General features: G+C 51.3%; 1 protein-coding gene across 1 annotated transcript in view; it reads left to right on the plus strand.

Moving 5' to 3' along the window:
• DPYD (dihydropyrimidine dehydrogenase) overlaps positions 1-16,853 on the plus strand; it is a 387,253-nt gene that overhangs the window by 305,616 nt on the left and 64,784 nt on the right. The window contains exons 17-18 of the mRNA XM_080648192.1: positions 15,560-15,680; positions 16,605-16,724. Of these exons, the coding sequence (XP_080504318.1) occupies positions 15,560-15,680; positions 16,605-16,724 (241 nt within the window). The remainder of the gene's footprint in view (positions 1-15,559; positions 15,681-16,604; positions 16,725-16,853) is intronic.

A 16,853-nucleotide genomic window follows, 5' to 3' on the forward strand; every position in this document is an offset into this window, starting at 1 on the left:
AATAAACTGCATGCATACATACATACATACATACATACATACATACGGAAGGCTGCAGGATGCCTGGTTCTGTGTAGTGAGCTGGGGGCCCCTCACTGAGCAGGTGGGCTCTATCGGTGTGAGTGGGAGAGAGCCAGGCTCCCAGGCGACAGGGCGGGACAGGTCGCCTCCCAGGGGGCCTTGGCGAAGTGGGTGGCGCCTGAGGCAGCGCAGTGCCCGCACCTGTGGTGTCACCGTCGCGCCTGCTGAGACCTTTGCTCACCCCCACCTGCTCCCAATGTGGATGAAGCCTGGGCCCCTTCTTGGGGGACTCAGAGCTTCAGAGGTGCCGACCAGCTCCCTGAGGGGGTGGCTTCCTCTGGCAACTCCCCGTCTTTGCAGAATCCACTTAGCGCAGTTTTAAATGTTGCCGTCGGGCAGAAGCGAAGTTTTGCTCTTACACAGTTTTTCGCTCCCGCCTTTGTTTGTTGGCTGTTTCTACCAAAGCTAACTCCCCACTGTCTCAGTCCCACGTGTTTGGGGTGGAATGGTGGTCAATGATGGAACTGTCCCTAGCCAGTGCGGCTCGGTTGGTCCTTGTCCCGTGCTCCGAAAGGTTGCTGGTTCAGTTCCGGGTCCGGGTATGTGCCCGGGTTTCGGGTTTGACCCCCATTAGGGGGTGCAGGAAGCAGCTGACCCATGTTTTACTCTCACATTGATGTTTCTCTCTCTCCCTTCCTCTCTCTCTCTAAAAATAGAAATCATATTTAAAATTTTTTTTAAATAATGGGATTATAATGTCCTGCCACTTGGTCTATGGAATTCGATGACATAGGGACTACACGGTCACAGACCTCCTTAAATGCCTACACGTGGAAGGCCCACCCACTTAGGAGGCAGGAATGGAGGCCGGTGTCACGGGGACGAAAGCGGGACCACGCTCTGCCTGTCGGCTCAGAGGTAACTCCCTTCCCGGGAAGAAAACCAGGTTCCGACGCTGCCAGCCCAGCGGCCACCGGTCAGTCAGGCCCTGCAGCTGGGGGACAGCCCTGCCCAGCGTTGACACAGCCACCAGTCGGTCAGGCCCTGCAGCTGGGGGACAGCCCTGCCCAGCGTTGACACAGCCACCAGTCAGTCAGGCCCTGCAGCTGGGGGACAGCCCTGCCCAGCGTTGACACAGCCACCAGTCAGTCAGGCCCTGCAGCTGGGGGACAGCCCTGCCCAGCGTTGACAGCCACGCCCGTGGACACGGCTGCGCGGCCGCTCAGCTAGCCAGCACTCCCACTCTTCGTCCCGGCCTCCCCTGGCCACGCACGCCTTACCATCCCACTCAGCCTCCCGTTCATTTCATTCGGGTGCTCTCCTCGCCGGAAGCCAGTTCCAGAAACCGTGTCCATTGACTCCCCGCTTAGACTGCGCGGTGGTTTCTTAGCAGAAGACCTGGGAGTCGGGCTCTCGGCTCTGATGCCTTTTGAAAACCTCCGGCCTGAGAACAGCGGGAGCAGAGGGGTCGCCCTGGGGCCTGCCTGCATGGACACGTCACGGCACCCTGTGGGCCGTGCGGTGGACGGCGCGGGGGCGATTAGTGCTTTTCTCCGAGCAGGGAGGACGGGACGGGGGTGGGCAGGGGTGGGGGTCCGGGTGAGTCCTGGGGTGTCCGGCTTCCAACCTGATTGGCTCTCCTGGCTGATTGCTTTCCCGTCAGCAGGTCCCTCCTCCTGCCCAGACCAGCCTCCCTGCTTGGGGCCGACGCCCAGCCTGCTCTGTTTTACTGTCTGACCGGCTTCCCCTCTTTCATGTTTCCTGTCTCCATCTTCCCGGCCCCTGCCCACTCTCCCCGTGGGTGAGAAAAGGCCCGAGAGAAACTTCCTCCCATCTTACCACCCTCTTCGTGTGCCTGTCCGTTTTCCTTCTTCATCTCCGGTCACCTAGGAAACCGTCTTTGCTCCTTCCGCACCCCCACCCTCCTCCTGGCAACTCCCCTCCCACTCTCCGCAGAGCTGTCAGGCGCACAGCCAGTGCCCTGGCCCCAGGCCCCAGCCCTCCCCCAGCCTGTACAGCCTCCCCTCACTCACCACCTTGCTCAGCTCCGCATCCCAGCTTCCTGACGTTGGACGTGTACGGTTCCCGTTCCATCTCTCGGAGCACGGCTTGCCTCCCCGTTCTGATCCATTTTCATCTTGTCCCCAAGCCAGGACTAGAACTCGGGCTTCCTGGCACCTGGTGGCATTCTCTCTCCCTGGCATCATGTAAAGCTCCCGCACATCCATGCTCCCACGCATGCTGAGCGCCTGCGGGAGGTCAGCGCCCTTGGTTGAATTCACGGCAGTTCCATTCTCCTAGGTTCTTTGAATAACGTCTGTAATTATTATTTTTTTAAAAAAATGTTATTGATTTCAGAGAAGGAGAGGGAGAGAGAGAAAAACATCAATGACGAGAGAGAATCACTGATCCACTGCTTCCTGCATGCCCCCCTCCCCCCTGCATTGGGGATTGAGCCTGCAACCTTGTTTTTTGGGCCTGTGCCCCGACCAGGAATCAAACCGTGACCTCCTGGTTCATAGGTCGACGTTCAACCCCTGAGCCATGCCGGCCGGGCTAATTTTTGTCATTACCTTACTTTTTCATGTATAAGACGCCCCCCACTTTTCCATCCCAAAATTAAGAAATCAGTATTTTAAACATTTTTCTGCTTTTCCTCTTAATGATGTTTCTATCACTCCCTCTCTCTCCCTTCATCTCTCTGAAATTAATGAAAACATTTTTTTTTAAATCTGCTTCTCCCAAGTAAGTGCCATACTAAGCTGAATAAACCGAGTTTTAGCAATTACCGAAGAATTAGCAAGAAATTAGCAGAGAGAGCCACTGCCCAGGCCCTGAGACGGAGATGTTAATGAGCATGTGTCCCAAGACCTTCTCAAGTCCCCGAGTATCGCTCTCCTATAAAATCTTCCTCGAGGAGAGTAGCGAAGTCTAACTGAAATGTTTCAATGGTCCCTGGGGACCCCTGATGAGTCCATAGAAGCAGAACCGGAATCATTTATGAGCGGTTCACGCGGGTTCTGCATTGAGCCCTGGCAGAAACGTTTTTAAACATCCCTTTGCCTTTTTCCCATATAGAGCATATGATGTACTCGGCCCTGCCAAATGTCCCGGAACTTCTGTTTCCTAAGACACATCCAGTTTTAAAAGTGGTTTCACATTCCCTGCATGCCCATCCTGAGAATCAGCAGCTGGCTCTCTTCAGGGGTCACTTTCTACAGGTCCGTTTGAAAAATTCCTTTGTGGCCCTGGCCGGTTTGGCTCAGTGGATAGAGTGTCCACCTGCGGACTGGAGGGTCCCGGCTTTGATTCCTGTCAAGGGCATGTGACCAGGCTATGGGCTCAGTCCCTAGTAGGGGGTGTGCAGAGAGCAGCCAGTCAGTGATTATCTCTCATCATTGATGTTTCTCTCTCCCCCTCTCCCTTCCTCTCTGAAATCAATTTTAAAAATATTTAAATAAATAAATCATTTTTAAAATTAACCTGTGCTTCTCGGTGGGGACACCTGCCCGCCTGCACAGCACTGTGGGCGTCGGCTGCAGGAGGCCGCCAAGGCCAGTGCATCCGCGGCCCAGGGCTCGCTCGCACCCTCCCTGCTGCGTGGCCCGCGCTCCCTCCCCAGGTGCCCCACAAACACGACGCAGCACGGGTTTAGTCTGTGGGTGTCCCAGCCGTACTGCGTTCTGGGGCGCCGTTCTTCAGTTCTTGCTTTTGTGTGTTCCGTGTATCGATCACATTGATAAAGCATTAACTTCCTTATCGACTACACACTTACCACTTTCTCTCCCAGAGCCCAGGGCATATTAGCACTGCTTGTCCTGGGCCGGGGACCCAGCACGTGGGGACCCCGCACACGGTCCCTGTTCAGTCTCTGCCCCCCCACCCCGCCAGGAGGAGGCACGGCCTCCATTGGTGCATGACCAGCCCACACCGTTTCCATGCTCAGAGGACAGGGGACGCGCTCGGCGCAGATGCAGGTGCTTTGGGGACAGAACCCACCAAAAGGGACCGAGGTCCCCGTTCCAACATCCGCCGCTGGTGGCGCAGTTCCCAGTCCTGCCCGCACAGCACTGCCACTGCTCGTCTGTTCACTAGTGTGTGCGCGCACAGGCCCAGACATACGTGGTGCGTGCATGTGTGTGCTTACACAAACATACGTATGTGGGTGTATGTCTTCAATGAAAACAGAGTGCATGTATGATACACTGTAAGCAGTTTCATCTTATACATGTGTATTTTACTCAGCTGTTTTATTTCTTTAATGTATTTTTATAGATTTCAGAGAGAAAGGGAGAGAGAGGGATAGAAGCATCCATGATGAGAGAGAAGCATGGATTGGCTCCTCCTGCACGCCCCCTACTGGGGATAGAGCCAGCAACCCGGCTTTCCCGTGCCCCGACTGGGAATCGATCCGTGACCTCCTGGTTCATGGGTTGACGCTCAACCACTGAGCCACCTTGGCAGGGCTCACTGCCTGTGGAAGTCACCTGGCCCTTGACAGTCAATGACATAAAACAGAAACAGGAGCAGTGGCTGAAAGACCTCATCTGAGGAGGCAGCTCGGACCCAGAGCTCCACACGCAGGCGGGGCAGGAGGGCCGGCCGCCTCCGGCCCCCACGGCAGACCCAGGCCCAGGAGCCCCGGCTGCGTCCTCGGTGCTGCGTCCTCGGTGCTCCTGGCACACAGCTCGGAGACGACAGCCTGGGTCTCGGGAGCGTCTCGGGGAACGCGAGGGACCTGGCGGCGAAGGAACTCCAGCGCGCCATTGAACGGCCCAGGACGCACACGCTCAGGAGCACGGGGGGCTGCACGGCTCTGCCTGCCTGCTCGAGCAGAAGCGTGTGTAGCTTTAAGAAGAAATGTAACCCAACGTTAGTTTCTTAATAAAAGCACAGACATTCAATTAATCTTATGTCATTCCAGGTCTGGGTCTGAAAGTGAAATGCTACCCATTATTCTTAAGCCGCTCTGAACAGATGGCACTATTGTTGAATTTGTGACAAAATACAAATGCCGTGATTTGGAGGAGTTAATTCAGTTTCTTAGGTCTAGTCTTCTTTAGCCAGCCTGCCTCCCTCCCTCCGTTTATCCATCCTTCCTTCCCCCTCCCTCCCTCCCTCCCTTCCTCCCTCCCTTCCTTTCTTCCTCCCTCCCCCCTCCCTCCCCCCCTTTTTCGTCCTTCCTCCTTTTCTTCCTTGCTTCCTCCCTCCTTCTCTCCCTTCCTTCCTCCCTTATTCCCTTCTTCCCTCCTTCCCTCCCTCCCCGCCTCCTTCCCTTTTTCTCCATTCCTTTGTGAAGAAAATCTCACTACCCAGCAATAACCCATTGGAACACAAGTGCAAACATTTGTGGTTTTAACTTCTGGTGAATGTTCTCATATACTATAAAGTAGAGCAATGTATGGTTTTACAAGAACCGTGACTAGTACAGTGAGGCTGGGTAAGCCGATGGCTTGGCTAAGCATTAGCCTAACTTTCACAAGCCCTCTACCTGCTAACACCTGCCTCTCGGTTCCCTGCTATTGTGTTACCTAGAAAACGGGGTAATAGAAACAGGTAGTATCTTATAAAACCCTAGTGGCCCGGTGCACAGATTCGTGCACATTGAAAAGAAATTAATCAGAAGAAATACTTTAATATCGCTATTCACTCTTTCTCTATAACAGAAGTGTCAACCAAATTCCTGGTCGACAATGACAGGTCGAAACACACACGTGCAATTGGTGCCAGCAAGAGTTTTATATGTATTGTGCATGCACGAGTCAACTTAACCTTTTATAGATATAGAATGAACTTGCTTAATTAGACCTGCTTTCTGATGTAGCTAAACTTTTTCCAGCCCAGTGAGGCACCCCAACTTCTCTTCCAGGTAATTGTCAGCAACACAGCAGGAAATATCAACACGAAGTAGATTATTATTGTAGATCACGCAGGGAGAACAAAGGGTAAAATATTTAACTGCAGCAGTGTCTGACTATACTCTGTACAGTGAGAAAACCGGAAGTCATTTTCAAGGTCCACCATTTCTTCTTTTCAGTCGGGTCAGTTTCTGAACTTTCTAAATCTCCGTTTTCTGGCTAATGAAAAGAAAATAGGATTCCACCGAGTCTCCTGTCTACCTACTCCAGGACTTCTCTGAGGATCAAATGAGATGAGGCTCGGGAAAACGCTTCACAGACATTTGATTACAGTGTGAAATGTCTGCACCTGGCTATAAAGCAAATCGTGTTCCTGGGCTGAAGAAACGCCAAGGAGGCTAGTCGCTAGGGAGAGGAAGCCAGGCGTTGCTATGTGACATCATTACCCAGTGCCCACAGTGACCGTTTCCGGGCTGGGCTGGGCTGTGGGCCGCACTTTGCTCCATGCGGTCTTGGAAGCGTTGGCTGGGGATTTGGTGGCTGTCGCTCCGGAGTGTGGCAGGGCCTGTGTCCCACGTGGGGAAGGTTTGTCAGCACCAGGTCCGTGGTGCTATTTATTTTTAAACCGCCGGTGCACTTCGTGGCAGCTCCTGCGTTGAGCATCTGCCCCCTGGTGGTCAGTGCATGTCATAGCGACCAGTCGGAAGGACACTTAGCCTTTTATATATATAGATGTGCGCCTGGCATTTGCTTTGAAGTCACATCTCATTCTCATAAAGTCTTATCGAAGGCGATAAATAGTCGATGATAAATATATCTGTTGTGAACCAGTGCTTTGCCCCCTCTAGATGATATGGCATGATGAAAAATATATTCAGGTCCTGACTTCAAACCATGCAAAACATAGGAGCACAGAAAAAAAATTAACTCCATGAAATTAAAATAATTTAAGTCACTGTAACAGCCAATGGTGATTTGTGTTGGTCCTGGACAGAACACAGTATCCACAGAGTTCAATGTGGATTCCTCAGGGTGAGCCCAGGCAGCCGTCCCCATGAACACCGCCTCCCAGTCTCCCTTTCTCCCGCCCTGCTGTTTATATTTTAATACCCACTTTAAATTATATTACACATTTATTCATTTTTACTTTCTGTATTGCCACTTGAATGACAACTCCATGAGTCCAGTAACTGTCTTATCTGCTGTTATAACCTCAGCAACAAAGGCAGTAGCTGAACATACATTTGTTGAATGAATGAGTGAGTGGGTGAGTGAGTATCCCCCAGTAAAGGGATTGTTGGACAACAGGTGGCCTCCCCTATGCAAATGGGATAAACACGGCCGGTGATGCCCTGTGGTTTACCACTGCGCCGACACTGGCTGTCGCACACAGGCTCGGCTCTCCTTCAGGCACTAACTGTGACGAACAGCAAGAACAGGATGTGCAAGGAAACAGACAGGTCTTCACACTCCTTTAGGGCTGTTGCTGACGCATCAGTGTGGGACTCCCTTCCTCGGATTTCTTTTACAGCCGGGCCGGTCTGGGCTTATTTCTGTGGTTTCACTTGATATCAGTATATCAGATGAACTACAGGATGCGTGATGCTCCAACAGCTGTCTGTTCCCGAAGAAAGGAGGGAGGTCCCAGAGTAAGGGGTTCTTGAAGCACATGGTTATGTGTTGGTATTGGCGGAGTTTGGGGAAATATCAATGTCTGTCCATTCTTTTTTATGTGAATACTGTATTGATCAAAACTCACAGATGCGGAATAATCTGATAGCTACTCGCTTTTGCGTGTATTTGTGTTTTATTTTTTTAATATATTTTTATTGACTTAAGAGAGGAAGGGAGAAGGAGAGAGAGAGAAACATCAATGATGAGAGAGAATTATTGATCAGCTGCCTCCTGCACACCCCTTACCTGTTATCGAGCCCGCAGCCCAGGCATGTGTCCTGACTGGGAATCGAACTGTAACCTCCTGGTTCATAAGTCGACGCTCAACCACTGAGCCACGCCGGCCCGGCTGCATTTTTGTTTTAAATGTAGAGTAACATGCTTACCTGGTGTGCCCTTCACATCTGGTGACGCAGATGTTTCTCAGCTCACCTGGCGTTGCCTGCAAAGTGCTTGTCAAGGATCAAACACAGGAAATAGAGAAGACCAGGACTGTCCATTTGCAACTCCGATTCTATCCCAAAGGGAGAGATTTGATTTTGAATGTGCTTACAATAAAGCGGTTCTTCTCCCTCTCATATGGGGCACTCAACGTTAATGGCTTAACCACAAAAACGACCTTCTGCAGGATTCAAATTCCATATCCTCAAATACATTTTTTGTTAATGCTCATTCCTATTCATGCATTCTTAACAAAATTTAGATTTACGACGTTCCTCCTGTTCCCTTTTTCTTCAGTAGCTGTTGTAGGTGTTAAGTTCCTCCTATCAAACTGGCCCCAATTACCTCTCACTCACCGTGGAAGTCATTTTCTCTAGCTTATCACTCCTGAAACAAATTGTTAGCTTTGATGAAATGTTCAATAACACGAAGAAATAAACCCAAAGGCCCCTCGGTACGAAGAACTGATGCAATAAGATTAACTGAAAAATTTGCAAGTGATAGCTTTTCTATACTGATTGATTGCAACAATCACAGCGTAATTGCAGCAAGCTGTCAGTAAAGCCAATTGTGCACAATAGGTATGCGGTTCTTGGACAATTAGCAGCCGAGTGTGTAAGAATGCTTTACCGGAGCACACCTGTATTCTATGTCGTCCGACCATTTGGATCATCTTTTCTAACGTGTCTTTGAAAATGTATAACCCTACTGATATTTTTCAAATATTTTTATCAAATGATCCACCCAGTTATGTAGCAAATAATACCATATAGCCATCTCTTTACTAAAGTTCTATGAAGCCATAAAAATAGAAGAATATACAAAACCTTAAGGGAAGATACATGAGGAAATTAATTCTTTCGGGGGCTGAGCCAGTGTGTAGACCTGAGTGGGGAGGGGACTGTGGGCGGTGCACATAAGTAGGCTAATCTGACTGCCCTTCATTAGACAGGCGATGTGGACGGCCCGTCGTGGCTCATGTGTATAGTGTACGTGTGGTCTGTTTCTTAACTATTCAGAAACAGCCATGTGGCCACGTGTAATCACACCGTCATGGCATCCCTCAGGGGATCTCTGTGGCGTATGAGGTCAGGAAACCTGTTACGAAGAGCATTGGCTCAGCTCCAGCACTGCAGGAGGGTCCGTGCACACAGGGCTCGGGGGGGGGGGGGGGGGGGGTGGCGCGCCATGGGCCACCTCACCATTGGGTGGAGAACAGGCTCAGTCTATTTGACATCAGCTGAAGGCCCCATCTCATTTCTCAGCGGCCATCCCTGTCATCACACACAGTGACACAGTGTCCACCGTCACCCCTCATCACACACAGTGACTCAGTGTCCACCCTCATCACACACAGTGACACAGTGTTCACCGTCACCCCTCTTCACACACAGACACACTGTCCACCGTCACCCCTCATCACACATAGAGACACAGTGTCCACCATCACCCCTCATCACACACAGTGGTACAGTGTCCACTGTCACCCCTCATCACACACACTGACACAGTGTCCACCGTCACCCCTCATCACACACAGTGACAGTGTCCACCGTCACCCCTCATCACACACAGTGACACAGTGTCCACCGTCACCCCTCATCACACACACTGACACAGTGTCCACCGTCACCCCTCATCACACACAGACACACTGTCCACCGTCACCCCTCATCACACAGTGACACAGTGTCCACCGTCACCCCTCATCACACAGTGACACAGTGTCCACCGTCACCCCTCATCACACAGTGACACCGTGTCCACCATCACCCCTCATCACACACACTGACACAGTGTCCACTGTCACCCCTCATCACACACAGTGACACAGTGTCCACCCCTCATCACACACACTGACACAGTGTCCACTGTCACCCCTCATCACACACAGTGGCACAGTGTCCACCCCTCATCACACACACTGACACAGTGTCCACTGTCACCCCTCATCACACACAGTGACACAGTGTCCACTGTCACCCCTCATCACACACAGTGACACAGTGTCCACCCCTCATCACACACAGTGACACAGTGTCCACCGTCACCCCTCATCACACACAGTGACACAGTGTCCACCGTCACCCCTCATCGCACACAGTGGTACAGTGCCCACCGTCACCCCTCATCACACACAGTGACTCAGTGTCCACCGGTGTCAGGCCCACGGCTACTGACTAGCAGGCAGTTATAGTCCTAAGTGCTTGCTTTCACTTGTCCCCTTTTAGAAGTGATTTTTACTCTGACGCTGCGTCTGGTCTTGCAGGTAGGAATGAAGTGGGGGCCTTCATAGTTCTCACTGGCCAGGGATGGCTGAATTTCACTTCGGGGAGCAATTTTGCTAAAGGAGATGATGGTGCAGGCCTGGCAAATGGGGGAGAAAATTAAGAAGTTGAAAGAGGCACTCGGGTTGACCTCCCGGGCCCACATTCTCTCTGTCAGAAAAAGGACGTGGTGAAACGCTGGCTACTTACTGCCGGGCCTGCCGATGAGGGCTCAGACGTTCCTCAGTGGAAAACAGGTTAGAGCTGCTAAATGGATTCGCTGAAATGCCAGCTTCTAAGAAAGGAATTTTGAAAAGACTTGTACAGCATGAAAATTGCCAGGTAAATTGAAGAGAAATGTTTCTTAAAGTCAAAAACCTCACTTGTAATTTAGCTCATCAAGAAATTCTCAGCCCCATTCTCTGGTGCGCTTCCCTTTGTTCGCCGCAGGAAACCAGGGCGATTCGGGGCCCTCGAAATTGGGGGAGTGCCAGTGCTCCAGAGAGAGGGCGTCGCAGGGTACCCCCACCCGTAACTCCCACCTGCCAGCACGAGGCCATATAGCTACATACTGTACTACCTAAAATAATAAAAGTGTACGACGCCAATTAGACCGGACGTCCCTCCGGACGAAGCCGGGGCTGCGAGGGAAGCCGGGGTCCCGGGTGCCAGAGGGAAGCCGGTGCCGGCAGCCGGGGGAAGGAAGGCCGACTCTGGCACGGATTTTGTGCATCGGGCCTCTAGTCTACTATAACTACATACTGGTTATTAGAATTAAAAATTACTATCTTATGGGCCAGATGGAAATTTTTTAAATAAACTTTTCATTGTTGATAGTATTACAGATATCTCTCCTTTTCCTGCCCTTACCCCCTTCTCCCAGCCCCTACCCCCCACCCCAGGTCTTCACCACCCCATTGCCGTGTCCATGGGCTTTGCCTATAAGCATACAACTTCTGTGGTTTATCCCCTCTCGTCCCCCCACCCCATGTCGAGGTGTGTCAGTCTGTTCCAGGCCCCCCTGCTCCGGGTCTTACTTTGCTGGTCAGTTCATTCTGCCCATTAGATGCCACACGTGAGTAAGGTCATGGGACACTTGTCCTTCTCAGACTGGCTTCTGTCACTGAGCATACTGGTCTCCAGGTCCCTCCAGGCCGCCCCACGGCAGGAGAGCTTTACAGCCAGCCAGCTGGGCCGTGGGGCGAGGGCGGCACGCCGTCTCCTCAGCACTGCACTTCCCAGCTCCTGCTGCGTCGTCGCTGCCTGGTCCTCGTAGGAAGCTGTTTCCGAGGGTCCCACCCGCAGACGGACCCAGGGCTGCTCCTCCTGGAAATGGTCGGAGCCGCCAGGTTTCTGTCTCGCTTGCCTTCCTCCGCTTTTGAGTGAGTCCAGCTGGGGCCGTCGCCCAGGCAGCACCCCCAGGCCCCCATCAGCTCCCGGACCCTCACGATCTCTTTACAGGCTTCGCGCCGTCCCTCCTGTCCTCTTCCACAGGGAATCCCCTCTGTTGCCTGGTAGCTGTCTTTGGTGGTCACATGAGTGACAAAAGGTTAACGGGGGTTCGAGAAGACACGCAGACACACGCACACACAGTCGTTGCTGTGGGAGAGATTGAGAGTCATAGTCCCCCTGGGTCTTGTTTTTTCGAAATTTGTTTTTATTGGTTTCAGAGAGGAAGAGAGAGAGAGAGAGAGAGAGAAACATCAATAATGAGAGAGAATCGTGGACCTGCTGCCTCCTGCACGCCCCCTACTGGGGATCGAGCCCACAACCTGGGCATGTGCCCTTGACTGGGAATTGATGACGTTCAACCACTGAGCCCCGCCAGCCTGGCATCATGGGTATGATTCATAGCTGTGGGAAGAGACAGTAACAGCTTGGTGATCCTGGCAGACTTGGTGTGGGTTAGGCACTTTAAAAGACTCGTTCAGCTGCTCGCACGTGCGCTCGCTTGCTCTCTCTCTCTCTCTCTCTCTCTCTCTCTTTCTCTCTCTCTTTCTCTCTCTCTCTCTCTCTCTCTCTCTCTCTTTCATGATTATCCACCATTTTTTTTTTCTCTGAAATTATCCCAGACTTGTAAACCGGTCTTCTTGGAGTTCATGCTTTTAGACATTAGCTCTCCTAAAATATTTTGGGGCCCCATAGAAATCTATCCCAGAGGGTCCTCTTGCGACAGACCGGTGGCTCTGAAGCAGTTCTGTTGACAGGGAGCCAGGTTCCCATCCATTCTTCTCGTTGGCACAACCAGGGTTTTGGGGGTGCCCACAGTGCTCCACGCCTGGCGTTCGAAGAGCAGCCTCAGCTTGCGTGGTGTGACGGACCCTTTGTCAGTGTGGATGCTGTTAAACTGAATTGGTCTGAGCGCTCACGGCTCCTTGTGTCTTTCCAGAAGATTCGGGGGGATTAGAACGGGTCTACAACCTATTCGTTGCAACAAGACTCTAAAAACGCGCTTGTTGGGAAGGGCAACCACGTCTGATGTTTTCCCTGGAAAACGAGGTGAAGAGGCAGGAACACGGTTCCTCTCTTTTTGACCTTGAGCGTGAATACCAGACGTGGGAGGACACCAGGGAGGCGGGAGTAGTTTCCGTCTGCCCTTCCTCCCCACGGTGCACAGATCGCTCTATCTGCTCCCAGTCTACCCCACTTCCGTGGGATTAGAATCACCCCGAGGGGGTGTGTCAAACAAAGCTTCGCAATTTACAGAAGTCATGCAAGTTTGCGAGAACGTTGGTCAGAAGTCGTCTTTAAAATTCCCCGGTAACCAGTTACATTTCAGCTGCGTCTGAGGGTTCGTCAGCAGCTGGTTTGGCTGACGGTGAAGATGAGAAAAATACATCTGAACGCGCTGCACACTTACAGCAGGAATCCAGGAGGCTCACATGATGCGTCCTGCGAACAGACGCACAGGATTCCATAGACAACAGTAACAGGGGACTTTTTTCCCCAAAAAATACTGATCACCTTAGGACAAATGTCACGTTGTCAAACAGTGGGTGAAAGGCATTCACTTAAGGTGTCCTACTCCTGATGAGCAAGAGGGGGACAACTCACGACAGATGTTCAAAGTGAATGACAAAGACAAGGAGGTCGGCGACAGTGAAAGCCACTTGGAAGCACGTGTTCGATTATTTGTGTCTACCCAACTGGAACCCAGTAAGATCTTTAAAAATATGTTTTTCTTGATTATTTTTAGAGAGAGGGAAAGAGGGCGAAGATAGACTCATCAATGATAGAGAAACATCCATCAGCTGCCTCCTGCACGCCCCCTTCTGGGGATGGAGCCCACAACCCGGGCCTGTGCCCTGACCGGCATAGAAACCAGCGACCTCTTGCTGCCTGAGATGATGCTTAATCCACTGAGCCACACTGGCCAGGCCCCAGTAAGATGTTCAGTTTGTTTTGGTGATTCTGAGCAGGCTGCATGCCACGCATTATGCGAGGCAAGTGATCTTTCACCTATTGTCCGATTCTGCCTCGAAGAGCGTTTCTCGAAGGACATGCTATCCCCATCATCTAGACTTGCTGTCATTTCTAGGCTACGTCCCATGGAAATTCATCACTTAAACATGAAAGTCCCGAAGATGCAACTCCCTCCCTCACGCCAGCGGCGTGGTGATAAATAATTCATGAGCATCGCGTGGGCAGGCCGATCTCCGTTTCCATGAGTGAGAATTTGTTCAGCTCCGTCTCCAGGTCTTGCTGGTCACGGTGCAGTGTGCCCTGTGGAGCATGCCATACGCCGCCACAGCCAATCTTTTGCTTCAGGAAGAAATGACTGTCCTGAAAGAGAACAAGCAAAGCCGAAGGAAATGTCTCTTCGTTAAAATTATTAGTTCTGCTGCACGGAGACAATAACAATCACCAGAAATCACCTCGTTGCAGCATCTTGGCCCACAAACGCGTAACGTTTAGAGGAACGCGAGATGACGGGTCGAGACGCGTTAGGCCCACGTGAAAAGGTCCTTTCTAAAGGTTAGACCATTCGAAATCTCATCTTAAAAGACTCGGAAAGGTTAAAATGCAAAGAGCAGCTTCCTTACATATACAAAGATTAATTGCAAAGGATGTACTTGCCTACTGTTTCATCGTTGAAATATATGACTGTTTTTTTCTGGCTTTTTCTTTTATTCAAAAAAAAAAAACACCACATTTCCACTTGCTAAGATAATATTACCACGTTCAATAATGAATTGCTTTTGCATATCTTAAGGTGATTTATCAAAGTGCATTATCAGTACCTGTCAGAATAAATTTTGCACTAAAATTAATGGGGGCGGGGGGACTGTTGTCTGGGTGGGAATCAAAGAACGTGACGACATCAAAGCTATTTTCCCGGACCGGACAGGTGATCACCGGCTAAATGACACTCTTCCCGTGAGGATGCAGGCGCCGCGGAACCAGGGGGCGGGCGCGGGAGCATTAGTTTATTTAGTTTATTTCATTGGTGCCACTTTGGTCAGTTCCTTGGAGGGGTGCGTGTTGGGAAGTGCTGCTCGGATCGTGGAGAAGTTCCTGATGATCACGTGCAGCCTGTCTCAGCACCTGCTCGCCTCTTTATTAGTTTGACCAGGGAGTCACAGGTTTCCTCCTGGACACACGTCAACAAGACTAAGCCTTCTGGGAACAGAAGCGAGCCCTGGCCAGTGTTGCTCAGTGGGTAGAGCACCGGCCTGTGGACCAAAGGTTCCCGGGTTCGATTCCAGTCAAGGGCACGTACCTCGGTTGCAGGTTCTTCCTTGGCCCGTGCCCTGGTCGGGGCACGTGCAGAAGGCAACGAATCGATGTGTCTCTCTCACATGGATGCTTCTCTCTTTTCCTCTCTCTTCCACTCTCTAAAAAAAAAGAAATCAATGGAAACATACCCTTGGGTGAGGATTAAATAGTAATAATAATAATAATAACAACGGAAACAAGGGTTTCAGGTCCCATAGCATTCACCCAGGGGTCACCAGTTTAGACATTCCCTGCTGGACGTCAGCCAAGGAGGTCACTGGAAAGCCTGCGGGTGTCCCACACTCACCCCCGAAGTTTACGTTTGATTCCTGCCATGTCGTGGGGAGCACGTTCTTACGTTCTTCCATAGTTTTGGTTTCCGAAGGCCCTTTAGAGGCGTGTAACCTCCGTGCTTTGAACTTGCCGTTCACGTCAAGCGGGGACACCCCAATCCCACCCCCATGCGTCCGGTGTCATCCTGAGAAATGCCGTGGAGCTCAGCGCCATGGGGTGGCTGGGACACACTGCGGTGACAGCACGGCTCTTTAATCACGGTCTGTACTCCGCTCACCTGTCTGACAGGACCCGGAGCTGGTGCGGAACATCTGCCGCTGGGTTCGGCAAGCGGTTCGCATCCCGTTTTTTGCCAAATTGACCCCCAACGTCACGGACATCGTCAGCATCGCGAGAGCTGCCAAGGAAGGTAAGACTTCTAGACCCGCACCGACGGCCCCGGTGTGCACGCGCGGCCTGAAGGGTGGCGTCACACAGCGTTTATCTCCAGCCACGAACGTGCGTGTTTGTCTTGGTTTAGAGGTTACGGGAAGGATCAGAGTGAGCCCTGAGCTCACAGACGAGGTAGATGTCCCCCCCCCGCCCCCCGACTCACGCTCATAAAGAGACGCCAGACTTGGGAGCCAGGGAACGTTCTTATTTTTCTCATAAACACGTGTCTCACGCAGGAAGAATTAGGAAACAAAGCCACAGCCACAGCAGCTCACCCGGAAACAAATGATGTGATAACGTAACGGTCCAACAGCAGCATTTGGACTTTTAATAAAGTAAAAGGAAAAGAAAAAAATACCAACTTCCACGATGTGCAGTTGCTGACGAGTTCCCATTATATTTTATTGGGCAGGCCTAGTACACTGCCTTAAACATATGTGCAGTAAAGTCTCTTGAATCCATAAATCGTACAGTCAGTGCATGATTTTACAAATCATCTATGCTGCCTTCTATCCACTGGAAATTGCGTTCTGATTTGCAAATATATATATGTTTTTATATATTTTTTATATTGCAAATATATACATACATATATATATATACACACACACACACACACACACACACATATATATATACATATATATATATATGTATAGTAAATTACCTGGGAAATAGCATTGAGTAAGAACATTCGGCACCCATAAGTCTGTACAAGAATTGGGAAAATGAAGTGGCAGCAATTACCCATGTGTGTGCCCAGCGTTTTAAGCGCAGTTGAAGGAGTGGGGGCACACACTCGTGAGGGGGTGCTGGGCACGTTTTCCCGGGCTGTCGGGTCTGAACCGGTTCCCCGTGTCCCTTTCAAAACTGCAGGTAAGTGGTGATGTGTTTTCCGCAGGTGGTGCAGACGGCGTTACTGCCACCAACACCGTCTCGGGCCTGATGGGACTCCGAGCCGACGGCACGCCCTGGCCAGCAGTGGGCGCCGGGAAGCGGACCACATACGGAGGAGTGTCCGGTAGGTGGTGCCCTCCCTCTGCATCTTGCGCTCGGGGACGCTGCTGAAAGATCAGGAGGGCATGTCCCAAGCAAGAGTCTCGGGTCTTTGATGATCCCACCTTGTCGTGTTGCTGTTGACAGTTCCAGT

Source organism: Plecotus auritus, assembly GCF_963455305.1.
Source record: "Plecotus auritus genome assembly, chromosome: 12".
NCBI lineage: Eukaryota > Metazoa > Chordata > Mammalia > Chiroptera > Vespertilionidae > Plecotus > Plecotus auritus.